The 16,175-nt window shown below is 42.4% G+C and overlaps 1 protein-coding gene across 4 annotated transcripts in view; it reads left to right on the top strand.

The window, feature by feature from the left end:
• Positions 1-16,175, top strand: part of AOAH (acyloxyacyl hydrolase) — a 208,937-nt gene that overhangs the window by 98,915 nt on the left and 93,847 nt on the right. For all 4 annotated transcript variants that reach the window (XM_030931867.1, XM_010361136.2, XM_030931868.1 and 1 more), the window contains exons 9-11: positions 352-400; positions 2,801-2,849; positions 5,001-5,095. In XM_030931867.1, coding sequence (XP_030787727.1) covers positions 352-400; positions 2,801-2,849; positions 5,001-5,095 — 193 coding nt within the window. The remainder of the gene's footprint in view (positions 1-351; positions 401-2,800; positions 2,850-5,000; positions 5,096-16,175) is intronic.

Below are 16,175 nucleotides of genomic sequence, written 5' to 3'. Positions count from 1 at the left end.
AAAGCATTGAATAAACCAGTTATTTGGGCATTTAGGGGCACAATGGGATGCAGATTTGTTCATTATTTTCATCGGCACCATTCCACAACAATGCGGTCCATAAATGTAGTCAATGATGAAAAAGACAGGATTTGGTCCAGAGCTTCCGGCAAATACCCAAACCAAGGTTAAAGCAAGGAAGCTGAATGGAGGCTTCTGATGTCACAACACACGATGGGATGTGACACTCTTCCATGAAGAATGCTGTTGCCTCGCCATGGCACTTCATTCATTCATTCATTCATTCATGAAACTGACATCCACTGAGAGACAAGCATATGTCAAAGACCAATGTTAATGTTTTTTTCTTAGGCCAGACAACTGGGATGTCCATCAGGATTCAAACTGTAATGGCATTTGGGTAAGCAACTAAATTCAGCTTGAACCCCATTCTCCTTTGTTCCTGCCTCCCACAAAGTTCATCACATATTTGCTTTAGTTAGATCCAGGGAAGACTATGACAGCCTAAAGCAACTCTTTTCCTGCTGCTTAGAAGAGGGGTATAGAATCCTGATGATGCATGAAGAGTGTCAACGATGTCGTGAGAGTTGAGTCTTTCTCAGTCATGGCCCCTTTAAGCCTTGCTTAAGGTCACCCACATCTAATCCCTTTATACTGTTTTGAACAGTGTGAAATTAAATGAAGAGTGGTCTTAACAAAATTTTACAGCAACCCACACAGCTGTTGGAGCAAACCACATGCTGTCCTTATTTTGTTGCAGCCATTTTTTTCTGTTTCATAAGCCTACCCAGGCAGAGCAGAAATTACTCAGTATTTACCCTACCACTCACACCTTGAGGCATTTAATGCTGGTGTCCTAGTTTCCTATGAATAATGGATTCGCAGCTCCCAGAGGAAGAAAAGAGGGAAGCCAAACTAAAACAGCAACAGCCTCAAGTTTGTGTGGTGCTAAGCTTACAAGATTTGAGGGTGCCTTATGAAAAAAAGAATATCTACTTAAAAATACAAAATCAAATAGGAAAATGAGTAATTTTTAAAACAATCACAGAATCTTAACAAATTCCTGGAGTCTCAGAAATTCAGTTCCCTTTCTTTTGAGATCTCGTTTCTGACTTATCAGAAGTGTTTACATGGAAACATGTCCTGATTGCAGCCTGGCCTCCCCTCTCCACCTAGAATATGCCAATGCTCCCAGTTACTCCCAGCACTCACATGGGCAAGGGCTGTGATGGGTCCTGAAGCTTAAGATTCCCTAACTTCAAGATATTATGTTGGTGCAAAAGTAATTGCAGTTTTTGTAATTAATGGCAAAACTTGCAAGTATTTTCACACCTACCTAAATAAATTGTCTAAATTGCCTCTAAATAGTTGCTTCATTTATCTGCTTCAATGAAGAGGAAAAAGTTTCTGTAAATATTTTCCTCTCTCTGGGACACTCATAGTCCAGGTTTGCACTAATAGTCACCTCCTGTGTGCTTTCCAGTCCCATTGCCCCAGCCCACACCACCCACCCTATCCCCTAGTCACTCTGCCTCTTCACGGAGAAGAAGAAGACATCTCCCCTAGAGCATAAGGTAACAAGATCTCCAAGTCAGCTCTCGCTCTGAAAAACCCAGGTTTAGTTGTCATGTTGGAGGACAAAGGGGACTAATCAATGTGTGACGCCCTGTCTTCATTCCATGGTCCCACCCCGGTCTCAGATATGGTGTGCCACGCATATAAGGAGGAAGGCCAAGTGAGAGACTGTACTAAATCAATGGAAATCCACCATGAGCTCAGGGAGGCAAGATGCAGAGCTCCTCATCAGTGATGGGAGAAGGACATAGCACCTTCATACCTATCCCTTTCCACAGAGGAAACACCACTCACAGAACCACAACATCATAAACTCAGAGGGAGTCTTACAACCATGAAATCCAACCTTGCCCAGACTATGTCCTGGGGACCCCAGAGTTGAGTGTGATGTTAATAGGTTCTTTCATGTTTTAATGGGCATGGGGAGCTCCCAAGACTGGAGAGTGAGCACGGTCTTGTTAACACATTTCTGATCAGCAAGTGCTTTCATTTTGGAATACTATGAATAATCCTTCCAAGGACTAGCAGCTCCACAAATGGGTAGCTTTACCTTTAGGTTTGAGGATATGCCAACTGTGCCAATTCAGTCCTATTCACAGATCCAGTGTTACTTCCAGGTTTCTTAATCTGGGCACTATTGATGTTTGGGTTGGATAATTCTTTGTTGTTGGAGCTGTCTTGCAAACTGTAGGATATTTAGCAGTATCCCTGACCTCTATCCACTAGATGCCAGTAGCACCCCCAGCGAAAAATGTCTCCAGACATTGCCAATGTCCTCGGGGGTAAAGGAATGTGCAAAATGGATCCCTTGAGAATTGCTTCTTTAGAAGCATCAATCTTAGGTACTGAAGATGTCAGGACACTTAGACCTCCAGCTCAGAGACTGTGGAATCCACCCAGACCCTGTCTCCCAGTCACTCAGTGGGCCCTCTATGCTCTGAGAGGTGAGACCACTGGTCCAGGCACCTCTCCCAGAACCCTGCCAGGCATCTCCTTGAATGAAATGGTACGGTGTCTGGCTCTCTCTTTACTCCCACCCTCAGTTCCTCCCAAACATGACTCACTCACATAGGGCGTTGCTATGTTGAATTAGGGGCTTAAGAGACTTTAAAGGGTTTTGTCTACTCATTTGCCTCTGTGCTTTTAAAGCCATTTAGGAGAGCTTAATATATGTATCTCATAAATTTAAAACCAAGCTGCTAATCACATCATTTCTCTTTTAAAGGGTATTGATCCAAAAGATGGCATTCCATATGAGAAGAAATTCTGTGAAGGTAAGAATTGCGGATATCAGTGTGGTTATAACAATAGAGTATTCTTTTCTAGTCTGAGTCAAACTGAAGTGAGCAGACCACCTAAGTCAGCACGTGCTCGATGCTAGGATTTACTCTATGCTGACCAACTTACATTTATTTTCATGACAGATAGCAAAAAATAAAGTATCTAAAAGGTTCAGAAAAGTAGGAAAGGGGTCAGAATCTTAAAAAAGCAAAACAATTTGTTTAATGGACGCTTTTACTTGAGGATTAGGTTGCAAAATGGATAAAAGAGCAATGGAAATCCAGCACTTTTCCAAATAAGAAAATAAGCAGCAGTCATAACTGACATTTTTAATCTTTTGCATTTCCCTTTAATTGCACTACAAGGTCAGACACCCAGACTTCTACTGATGGGATGAGTCTCTTTGTCCACTAGGCTAAAGATGCGTATCTGAATGTCTGAATGACTTGAGAGAGACTGCCAGGCTATAATCTATGAGGGGTTCCCAAAAATAGCTGGGCAAAAGATTTGTGCTCTAAGTGCCCAGATGGCACCAACATCTGGGCCACCAGTTCCACTGGGGAAACCTCACCACCCCATACATGACTGAAAATATGCTCCTGGTGATGCCAACACTTAATGGTAACATCATTGTTTTATGTTTAGGCAATGCTTCTCTCCCCACTTTCACAATCACCTCATTCATTCATTCATTCACTCATTCATTCAACAGGTATTCTCTGAACGACGATTCCAATTCTAACCAAGGGCTATACTTGGCTCTGAGTTTTCTTGGACAAAAAGTGTATAGTCTTTGCCTTCTATCAACTTAAAGCCTAATTGTCTTTAAGCTCTCAGAGGGCAGGAAGAGGAATAGAAAATGTAAAGGCTCATTACATATTTATGCCGTTTAGGAATATTTGTTGGATGAGTAAAGAATGAATGAACAACTAAACCAATGAATGAAATATATGCAGATCTAGGTGAAACCCTGGTGCAAAGCCTCTTAGATTCCCTACACCCCACTCTCCCTGTGCCCTCCACGATGTCCTGGGCCTCCTCAGTCCCCATTTGTGTGGTCAGATAGTGGTTTCCATGAAGCCCAGGCTGGGGAGTCACTGCAGTGAGGTTAGGCCATCCTCTTGCATGACTTGAGGAGTTTGGAAGTGGAAAAAGGAGGCACTTCTCTCTGCCTCTGGGAGGCATCAACTGAGTCAGGAATTTTTTTTTTTTTTTTTTTTTTTTTTTTTTTGAGACGGAGTCTCGCTCTGTCTCCCAGGCTGGAGTGCAGTGGCCAGATCTCAGCTCACTGCAAGCTCTGCCTCCCGGGTTTATGCCATTCTCCTGCCTCAGCCTCCTGAGTAGCTGGGACTACGGGCGCCCACCACCTCGCCCGGCTAGATTTTTGTATTTTTCAGTAGAGACGGGGTTTCACCGTGTTAACCAGGATGGTCTTGATCTCCTGACCTCGTGATCCGCACGTCTCGGCCTCCCAAAGTGCTGGGATTACAGGCTTGAGCCACCGCACCCGGCCTGAGTCAGGATTTTAAGGAATTTAGAAGAATGAGTTCACAGGTGAATGATTTACGTGGTTGGGCCTCAGAGTCAGATGAAGGGATTCTGAACCTCCAAACAAACAGGGCTGCATGCAGACCTTTCTATCTCCATTTCTCCATTAATCAGCCAGTATCATCTATCCAGTGTTTTCACCTGTATGAATTAAGGGCATAATATCCATGAAAAATCAAAATTTCTCCATAAAATCATTAACCCTTAAAGTGAATTGTAATGGACATCAGTGTGTTTTCAAGAAAGCAATTTCCAGAACCAAAATTTAGGCCTATTTCTGGTTTCAGATAAAGCTTTGATTCATTTATTCATCCATCATTCACTCAAGATGTTGTACAGCAGTTTGTTTTATGCTAAACTGGGAAACACACCTGCATCTCTACATGTTAGCTAGCAGCTCCAATGGCCTGGAAATCTCATTCGGCTCCAAAATGCTATGCCCCTCACTCTCAAACATGCAAAAAGTAGTAATGCACTACTGTTAAAATGCTCGGTGCCTGGAATACACACAAGGGTATCTGCTCTCATAACTACCCAGTCTGGAGGCTTCAAACCACTCGAGTGCATAAATAATGTGAATAAATTGTGCTGTTTAGGTTCACAGCCCAGGGGAATCATTTTGCTGGGAGACTCAGCTGGGGCTCATTTTCACATCTCTCCTGAATGGATCACAGCGTCACAGATGTCTTTGGTGAGTAATTTTGGCAGTAATCATTCCAGATGTGCTGGCCTTTGTTTTTGTTTCCCCTTGCTCTCTCTAAATGTGATGCCAACTCCACACAGGTGCAAATTTCCCTCTTTAGCAAAATCTGGCATGAAAGGCATATCCACAGTCATTTCAGTCCTAGGCAAACGGCAAAAGTTTCCTTCTACTCACTTCCCCAGCCTCAGCCCAGCTGCTGCCAGGAACCCTGAAGGCAGTAGTGCAGAGTCAAGAAGGTGGAGAATACACAGAAAGGACTAAGCCCACCGGGCTGGCTTCCCTGTGGAGGTCAGGATGAGGCATTCTGGGGCCTGTCCAGCTTGTTTTTCGTCTGAGCAAGCAAGAAGCTCTGGGCAGAGCAGGCTGCTCGGCTCCTAATAGCCACTGCTGTGCTCCACGGAAAGCGTCAGGGGACAGACAAGCCCACCATCCATTCCCAAAGAGTGATGAGACTGTCTGGGAGGGTTTTTTAATTAAAAAAGAAGAAGAAGAAGAAGAGGGCCACAAGGCAAAATTGCAAACGATGACAGACTCAGAGAAGGCAAAGAAAGGGGAAGGAAACCAACACTTATTGACTCTATATCAGGCATCAGGCACTATCAGAGAGATTTGCATGAATTACTCAGATGAACGACTCCTAAATATGGGGTAGACATATAATGGCAACTTTGATTATTACCAGTTCATCACCTGAGCACACACCTGCTGCATTATCAGAACGGCCATTATCTTCCTCTCAAATTGTGCAAACACCTGGGGAGATTGTGTGGCAAAGGGTGGGAGCTGGAGGGTGCAGGGAAGGGCAGTCTGAACGCCACACACCCAAGCAGGGAGTACAGTGGTGTCAGATGGGTCACCTGGAGCTGGGGCTTCCTGTGGCTACAAGTTATCACGAGGAAATGTAACAAAACCTGCACCTAGAGATAGCTACATACTTGGCAAGGCTCAGTGCAAAACAAAAGTACAGGTGCCCTCAGCAAAACTTGTTCAAAAGTTCCATTAAAGCTGCTAAAATATAAACACTTTTCTTTCTGTGGCAGTCTTCCTCAATATGTCATGGTATTTTCTTATTTACTATTTAATGTCATTCTAAAAAATTAATTAAAATTTTAAATTATTGGCATGAATGTTATGTTCATCGTCACATTACGCAATGCCAGTTTTATATGCCGCTGTAACAGCACTGAACTCCTATGCTGGTGGAATCACTGCAATTACACAATTCTTATGTAGTAGCTTGTCTCTGAAGGGTGCTTTGAGCTGCCCAGAAGACAGAAAGGGCAAGCCAGACTCGGGAAGGTTGGAAGGAGGAATAGAGGCTTCCCAGGAGCAAAGGGTCACCAGACTGAACACTTTCTCAGGCCAGGAGATGCTTGGGGCAAGTACAGACCCTCCCAGGCACTGAGGCTTCCATCCTGAAACACTCAGGCCTGAGAGCTGCTGGGTTCCTCCTCCTGCCAGTGCTCCATAGGTCTCCAGGTAAGCCAGGAATCTCTCCTTCCCAGGGCCTGTCTCCCCAACGCACAGCAGTCAGGTGACTGACCCCCAAGAGTCTTCAAACCTCTGTGCGGGAACATGCTAATTATTTGGATGGGTAATGAGTTTGCCTCCCCTACCCACCAGATGCCAGCACTGCCGGCTGGGGCAGGTGACAGCTGCCACCATGCCCAACTCCAATCCTCCTCTTGCCTGTGCCCAGATTCCCAAAAGGACCAAAGGGCAACATTGGAACACAGGCCTCCCCCATTGACACCATTTAGTTGCCACCTTGTTGGAGGGTGCAGCAGCTGCAGGGCAAGAAGGGGAAGACAGGCCGGGGAGTGAGTGGCCAGGAATCCATCTTGAGAGATGGCAGGAGGCAGGATCCAGAGTCGACCCCGTTTCCAATCCCCTCCCTCACGCATACTCAGTTGGCCCACTGGACTTCACTCACATAACACAAATTCAAAAATAAGATTTTTAAGAAGTTCAAGATGGGGCAGCAGAGCATTAAACCCAGTGCAGGGCCCTTTCTAAGCAGAGGACCTCATGGGCCTCACTGCTTGCACACACATAAAGCCCTGCCCGGGTCTGACACAGTGCACAGGGAACAGCAACTCGCAGCCTTTACTTCTGGATGGCCCTATCAAACAACACAATAAAAAATGTGGGGGCATTGCCACAACAGACTTGTCCCAAGAGCCACCCTGTCCATTAGAGAAAGGGGTGGTGCCCCTGCCCTCGAGAAAGGGACATGGGCACAGTGGGGAAGCCCTGTCATACAGCCACCTATGGACGCACTTCCCTCTTCCTTCTCCCAGAAAACGAAAACTGATCCAGAGAAATTAACCTGCAGAAACTATCATTTTTTTCTTTGACTTCCTCTTCCTAAAGAAATTGAATATGAACTCAAACACTCTCAGGTTGAACCCCTCCCAAGCCCCCACACTAGGCAAGCATAGACCTCCCTCTGTAAAGATGAGCAAGTGGGGAAACATCTGGATATGTATAAAACCTGCTTAGGAACACAAATGAAGAGTGCTCTATTGAAAAATGTTTATGGGAGGAAAGAGAGTGACATTTTGTAAAATGTTAAATTCAGGTTCTCAACAATAATTGAGAGGAAATTGCACACATGAAAAAGAAGAACTCGGAAATCAGGGAAGACTGCCTTGAGGTGACATAACTATCTGATCTAAAAATGCAGCTGCAATACTGACTTGCAAGTTAGATGGTGCAGAAAACAAGAGAGCAAAGCAGTCAGGCAGCTGGGGAAATTCTGGGACTCAGGAGAAAGGCTAGATGTGAAAATCAAGAGGGAAAGAGGAGAGGTATGCAGGAACGGTTCCGGCAATTGAATAGAAACTGCAGAAAAAGAAAAGACATCAGGCAGAGAGGAAGCTGTGACTAAATAAGTAATGCAAGATAATTTTCTTGAGTTGGGGAAATCTGTCTTCAGCCCACAACCCCCACAGTGTGCCAGGCCAGGGTATAAAATAGACTCTCTGTGTTTCCTGCTTTTCCTTATTTATTCTGAGGATAAAGAAAACTCTTGGAATCATCCTGCCCAACAAACCAACAACCCGGGAGCATACTAGGAGGGAAAACCCATCTGGCATCAGACTTATCTCTCAACACTAAATTTCAGGAAACAGCGGAACAGCCTCTCTACAGAATTTTAAGAAGGAAAAATTGTGTCAAAAGTGCTCTATAGCAAGCTATTGTTCTCACATGAGGACTACAGAAACTTATTCTCAGTCATTCAAAGACTTAGAAAACAGGGGGCGGAGCAAGATGGCCGAATAGGAACAGCTCCAGTCTCCAACTCCCAGCGCGAGCGACACAGAAGACCGGTGATTTCTGCATTTTCAACTGAGGTACTGGGGTCATCTCACTAGGGAGTGCCGGACAATTGGTGCTGGTCAGCTGCTGCAGCCCGACCAGTGAGAACTGAAGCAGGGCGAGGCATCGCCTCACCTGGGAAGTGCAAGGGGGAAGGGAATCCCTTTTCCTAGCCAGGGGAACTGAGACACACAACACCTGGAAAATCGGGTAACTCCCACCCCAATACTGCACTTTAAGCAAACGGGCACACCAGGAGATTATACCCACACCTGGCTGGGAGGGTCCCACGGCCACGGAGCCTCCCTCATTGCTAGCACAGCAGTCTGCAATCTAACCGCAAGGCAGCAGTGAGGCTGGGGGAGGGGCGCCCGCCATTGCTGAGGCTTAAGTAGGTAAACAAAGCCCTGGGAAGATCGAACTGCGTGGAGCTCACAGCAGCTCAAGGAAACCTGCCTGTCTCTATAGACTCCACCTCTGGGGGCAGGGTACAGCTAAACAACAACAACAAAAAAAGCAGCAGAAACCTCTGCAGATGCAAACGACTCTGTATGACAGCTTTGAAGAGAGCAGTGGATCTCCCAACACTGAGGTTGAGATCTGAGAATGGACAGACTGCCTGCTCAAGAGGGTCCCTGACCCCTGAGTAGCCTAACTGGGAGACATCCACCACTAGGGCAGTCTGACACCCCACACCTCACAGGGTGGAGTATACCCCTGAGAGGAAGCTTCCAAAGTAAGAATCAGACAGGTACACTCGCTGTTCAACAATATTCTATCTTCGGCAACCTCTGCTGCTGACACCCAGGCAAATAGGGTCTGGAGTGGACCTCAAGCAATCTCCAACAGACCTACGGCTGAGGGTCCTGACTATTAGAAGGAAAACTATCAAACAGGAAGGACACCTATACCAAAACCCCATCAGTACGTCAACATCATCAAAGACAAGAGGCAGATAAAACCACAAAGATGAGGAAAAAGCAGGGCAGAAAAGCTGGAAATTCAAAAAATAAGAGCGCATCTCCCCCGGCAAAGGAGCGGAGCTCATCGCCAGCAACAGATCAAAGCTGATCAGAGAATGACTTTGACAAGATGAGAGAAGAAGGCTTCAGTCCATCAAACTTCTCAGAGCTAAAGGAGGAATTACGTACCCAGCGCAAAGAAACTAAAAATCTTGAAAAAAGAGTGGAAGAATTGATAGCTAGAATAATTAATGCAGAGAAGGTCATAAAAGAAATGACAGAGATGAAAACCATGACATGAGAAATACGTGATAAATCCACAAGCTTCAGTAACCAACTCGATCAACTGGAAGAAAGAGTATCAGCGATTGAGGATCAAATGAATGAAATGAAGTGAGAAGAGAAATCAAAAGAAAAAAGAAGAAAAAGAAATGAACAAAGCCTGTAAGAAGTATGGGATTATGTAAAAAGACCAAATCTATGTCTGATTGGGGTGCCTGAAAGTGAGGGGGAAAATGGAACCAGGTTGGAAAACACTCTTCAGGATATCATCCAGGAGAACTTCCCCAACCTAGTAGGGCAGGCCAACATTCAAATTCAGGAAATACAGAGAACACCACAAAGATACTCCTCGAGAAGAGCAACTCCAAGACACATAATTGCCAGATTCACCAAAGTTGAAATGAAGGAAAAAATCTTAAGGGCAGCCAGAGAGAAAGGTCGGGTTACCCACAAAGGGAAGCCCATCAGACTAACAGCAGACCTCTCGGCAGAAACTCTACAAGCCAGAAGAGAGTGGGGGCCAATATTCAACATTCTTAAAGAAAAGAATTTTAAACCCAGAATTTCATATCCAGCCAAATTAAGTTTCATAAGTGAAGGAGAAATAAAATCCTTTACAGATAAGCAAATGCTTAGAGATTTTGTCACCACCAGGCCTGCCTTACAAGAGACCCTGAAGGAAGCCCTAAACATGGAAAGGAACAACCGGTACCAGCCATTGCAAAAACATGCCAAAATGTAAAGACTGTCGAGGCTAGGAAGAAACTGCTCAACTAACGAGCAAAATAACCAGTTAATATCATAATGGCAGGATCAAGTTCACACATAACAATATTAACCTTAAATGTAAATGGACTAAATGCTCCAAGTAAAAGACCCAGACTGGCAAACTACATAAAGAGGCAAGACCCATCAGTCTGCCGTATTCAGGAGACCCATCTCACATGCAGAGACATACATAGGCTCAAAATAAAGGGATGGAGGAAGATCTACCAAGCAAATGGAGAACAAAAAAAAGCAGGGGTTGCAATCCTAGTCTCTGATAAAATAGACTTTAAACCATCAAAGATCAAAAGAGACAAAGAAGGCCATTACATAATGGTAAAGGGATCAATTCAACAGGAAGAGCTAACTATCCTAAATATATATGCACCCAATACAGGAGCACCCAGATTCATAAAGCAAGTCCTTAGAGACTTACAAAGAGACTTAGACTCCCATACAATAATAATGGGAGACTTCAACACCCCACTGTCAACATTAGACAGATCAACGAGACAGAAAGTTAACAAGGATATCCAGGAATTGAACTCATCTCTGCACCAGGCGGACCTAATAGACATCTATAGAAATCTCCACCCCAAATCAACAGAATATACATTCTTCTCAGCACCACATCGCACTTATTCCAAAATTGACCACATAATTGGAAGTAAAGCACTCCTTAGCAAATGTAAAAGAACAGAAATTATAACAAACTGTCTCTCAGACCACAGTGCAATCAAACTAGAACTCAGGACTAAGAAACTCAATCAAAACCGCTCAACTACATGGAAACTGAACAACCTGCTCCTGAATGAATACTGGGTACATAACAAAATGAAGGCAGAAATAAAGATGTTCTTTGAAACCAATGAGAACAAAGATACAACATACCAGAATCTCTGGGACACATTTAAAGCAGTGTGTAGAGGGAAATTTATAGCACTAAATCCCCACAAGAGAAAGCTGGAAAGATCTAAAATTGACACTCTAACATCACAATTAAAAGAACTGGAGAAGCAAGAGCAAACACATTCAAAAGCTAGCAGAAGGCAAGAAATAACTAAGATCAGAGCAGAACTGAAGAAGATAGAGACACAAAAAACCCTCCAAAAAATCAATGAATCCAGGAGTTGGTTTTTTGAAAAAATCAACAAAATTGACAGACTGCTAGCAAGACTAATAAAGAAGAAAAGAGAGAAGAATCAAATAGACACAATAAAAAATGATAAAGGGGATATCACCACGGACCCCACAGAAATACAAACTACCATCAGAGAATACTATAAACACCTCTACGCAGATAAACTGGAAAATCAAGAAGAAATGGATAATTTCCTGGACACTTACATTCTTCCAAGACTAAACCGGGAAGAAGCTGAATCCCTGAATAGACCAATAGCAGGCTCTGAAATTGAGGCAATAATTAATAGCCTACCAACCAAAAGAAGTCCAGGACCAGATGGATTCACAGCTGAATTCTACCAGAGGTACAAGGAGCTGGTACCATTCCTTCTGAAACTATTCCAATCAATAGAAAAAGAGGGAATCCTCCCTAACTTATTTTATGAGGCCAACATCATCCTGATACCAAAGCCTGGCAGAGACACAACAAAAAAAGAAAATTTTAGACCAATATCCCTGATGAACATCGATGCAAAAATCCTCAATAAAATACTGGCAAACCAGATGCAGCAGCACATCAAAAAGCTTATCCACCATGATCAAGTGGGCTTCATCCCTGGGATGCAAGGCTGGTTCAACATTCGCAAATCAATAAACGTAATCCAGCATATAAACAGAACCAAAGACAAGAACCACATGATTATCTCAATAGATGCAGAAAAGGCTTTTGACAAAATTCAACAGCCCTTCATGCTAAAAACGCTCAATAAATTTGGTATTGATGGAATGTACCTCAAAATAATAAGAACTCTTTATGACAAACCCACAGCCAATATCATACTGAATGGGCAAAAACTGGAAAAATGCCCTTTGAAAACTGGCACAAGACAGGGATGCCCTCTCTCACCACTCCTATTCAACATAGTGTTGGAAGTTCTGGCTAGGGCAATCAGGCAAGAGAAAGAAATCAAAGGTATTCAGTTAGGAAAAGAAGAAGTCAAATTGTCCCTATTTGCAGATGACATGATTGTATATTTAGAAAACCCCATTGTCTCAGCCCAAAATCTCCTTAAGCTGATAAGCAACTTCAGCAAAGTCTCAGGATACAAAATTAATGTGCAAAAATCACAAGCATTCTTATACACCAGTAACAAACAGAGAGCCAAATCATGAATGAACTTCCATTCACAATTGCTTCAAAGAGAATAAAATACCTAGGAATCCAACTTACAAGGGATGTAAAGGACCTCTTCAAGGAGAACTACAAACCACTGCTCAGTGAAATAAAAGAGGACACTAACAAATGGAAGAACATACCATGCTCATGGATAGGAAGAATCAATATCGTGAAAATGGCCATATTACTCAAGGTAATTTATAGATTCAATGCCATCCCCATCAAGCTACCAATGAGTTTCTTCACAGAATTGGAAAAAACTGCTTTAAAGTTCATATGGAACCAAAAAAGAGCCCGCATTGCCAAGACAATCCTAAGTCAAAAGAACAAAGCTGGAGGCATCACGCTACCTGACTTCAAACTATACTACAAGGCTACAGTAACCAAAACAGCATGGTACTGGTACCAAAACAGAGATATAGACCAATGGAACAGAACAGAGTACTCAGAAATAATACCACACATCTACAGCCATCTGATCTTTGACAAACCTGAGAGGAACAAGAAATGGGGAAAGGATTCCCTATTTAATAAATGGTGCTGGGAAAATTGGCTAGCCATAAGTAGAAAGCTGAAACTGGATCCTTTCCTTACTCCTTATACAAAAATTAATTCAAGACAGATTAGAGACTTAAATGTTAGACCTAATACCATAAAAACCCTAGAAGAAAACCTAGGCAGTACCATTCAGGACATAGGCATGGGCAAGGACTTCATGTCTAAAACACCAAAAGCAACGGCAGCAAAAGCCAAAATTGACAAATGGGATCTAATTAAACTAAAGAGCTTCTGCACAGCAAAAGAAACTACCATCAGAGTGAACAGGCAACCTACAGAATGGGAGAAAATTTTTGCAATCTACTCATCTGACAAAGGGCTAATATCCGGAACCTACAAAGAACTCAAACAAATTTACAAGAAAAAAACAAACAACCCCATCAAAAAGTGGGCAAAGGATATGAACAGACATTTCTCAAAGAAGACATTCATACAGCCAACAGACACATGAAAAAATGCTCATCATCACTCGCCATCAGAGAAATGCAAATCAAAACCACAATGAGATACCATCTCACACCAGTTAGAATGGCAATCATTAAAAAGTCAGGAAACAACAGGTGCTGGAGAAGATGTGGAGAAACAGGAACACTTTTACACTGTTGGTGGGATTGTAAACTAGTTCAACCATTATGGAAAACAGTATGGCAATTCCTCAAGGATCTAGAACTAGATGTACCATATGACCCAGCCATCCCACTACTGGGTATATACCCAAAGGAATATAAATCATGCTGCTATAAAGACACATGCACACGTATGTTTATTGCAGCACTATTCACAATAGCAAAGACTTGGAATCAACCCAAATGTCCATCAGTGACAGACTGGATTAAGAAAATGTGGCACATATATACCATGGAATACTATGCAGCCATAAAAAAGGATGAGTTTATGTCCTTTGTAGGGACATGGATGCAGCTGGAAACCATCATTCTTAGCAAACTATCACAAGAAGAGAAAACCAAACACCGCATGTTCTCACTCATAGGTGGGAACTGAACAATGAGATCACTTGGACTCGGGAAGGGGAACATCACACATTGGGGCCTATCATGGGGAGGGAGGAGGGGGGAGGGATTGCATTGGGAGTTATACCCGATATAAATGACGAATTGATGGGTGCTGACGAGTTGATGGGTGCAGCACACCAACATGGCACAAGTATACATATGTAACAAACCTGCACGTTATGCACATGTACCCTAGAACTTAAAGTATAAAAAAAAAAAAAAAAGATGTAGAAAACATACAAGACATATGCCTTCCCGGAAAAAAAATATTTGGAGAAATACTCCAGTCTCTCTAAGGATGATATTGCAAAAGGAAGCACACAAAAAAACTAGATATTATTACATACGATTTTCAAATGTGTACAATGTGAAAAAGATTCACAAAATTAAAAGACAAATGTAAAACTAGAATACTTACAAAATATAAGGCAAGATTTAAATCCTCTAATTAACAGTTTCTACATAGCAATAAGAAAAAAATCTAATTTTTAATGATCAAGAACATAACCAGTAAATATAAAAGTTTCATTTTCAGCAGTAAGAAACATAAATTAAGATAACAATGCAATTCATTTATCATTGTCAAACAAACAAAGGTAAAAGTGATAAAGACCCAGTTTTAGCAAAAATAGGGTGAAACAGGCATGTTAATTCACCAACAAGAGATGAAGTTACTAGAACTTCTCTGAAAGGCAATTTGGCAATATGTATAAGGCAACATTAAAATATTTGTGATTTTTAGGTAAAAATTTCACATCTGTAATTTCACATCTGCAAATTTACTTTTAAAATGATCAATTATCTGCTCAAGAATATATGTACAGGAATATTCATCACAGAGGTATTTATTTATAAGAGCAAAACTGAGGAAAGAAACTAAAAATCAAAAAATAGGGGATGTAAAAATACACTACATTCATACAATGAAATTTTGTGCAGCCAGTTAATACACATATTAATAGACATATTTATTGGCAAGAAATATGTTTATGATAATTGGTTAAGCAACAAAAGCAGGTTACAAAATAGTATGTATGAGCCAATTTTGTGAATATATGTGTGTCTGTGTGCAAACAAAAAAATAATTGGAAAGTTGTAGGTCTGCATGTTACCTACCACTGGCTATCTTTGGATGGTGGAATTATAGGTAACTTTTTTTTTTCCTCATTTTTCTTCATTGAATTTGTATGTACCAAATATTGTGATTTAAGATTTTGGAGATTTGTTTGTTCTATTTGTTTTGGTTTTGTTTTAGGCAATAGCTAAGGAAACCAGTTAAGGAAAATCAATGCATTTTTTAACTTAATCTTTGCAAAAGCCCTCTGAGGTAGGTGTTACTACAACACAGCCTCACTTTACAGATTCTCAGAGAGGTTGAGTGGACTGCCCAAGGTCACACAAGCAACAGGTGGTGGAATTACTGCCTGTCAGCATAATCCTGAACAAGCTGCTTAACCAGAGACTCTGTAAATGATGATAGTAACAGTGTCAGGAAAGGCTATGTGCATCAATGAGCTAAGGGCTGTGAAAATGTTGCAGACCTGTATGTTGAATTCCAACTTTTAGGTATAAAATTCATCAAGAAAAGAATGCTGACAGACTGGATTAAGAAAATGTGGCACATATACACCATGGAATACTATGCAGCCATAAAAAGGATGAGTTTGCGTCCTTTGTAGGGACATGGATGCAGCTGGAAACCATCATTCTTAGCAAACTATCACAAGAACAGAAAACCAAACACCGCATGCTCTCACTCATAGGTAGGAACTGAACAATGAGATCACTTGGACTCGGGAGGGGAACATCACACACTGGGGCCTATCATGGGAAGGGGGGAGGGGGGAGGGATTGCATTGGGAGTTATA

The sequence above is a fragment of the Rhinopithecus roxellana genome, chromosome 6 (assembly GCF_007565055.1).
Source record: "Rhinopithecus roxellana isolate Shanxi Qingling chromosome 6, ASM756505v1, whole genome shotgun sequence".
NCBI classification, from domain to species: domain Eukaryota; kingdom Metazoa; phylum Chordata; class Mammalia; order Primates; family Cercopithecidae; genus Rhinopithecus; species Rhinopithecus roxellana.
The sequence above is the reverse complement of the archived record's forward strand: the minus strand, read 5'-3'. Positions and strand labels throughout refer to the sequence as shown.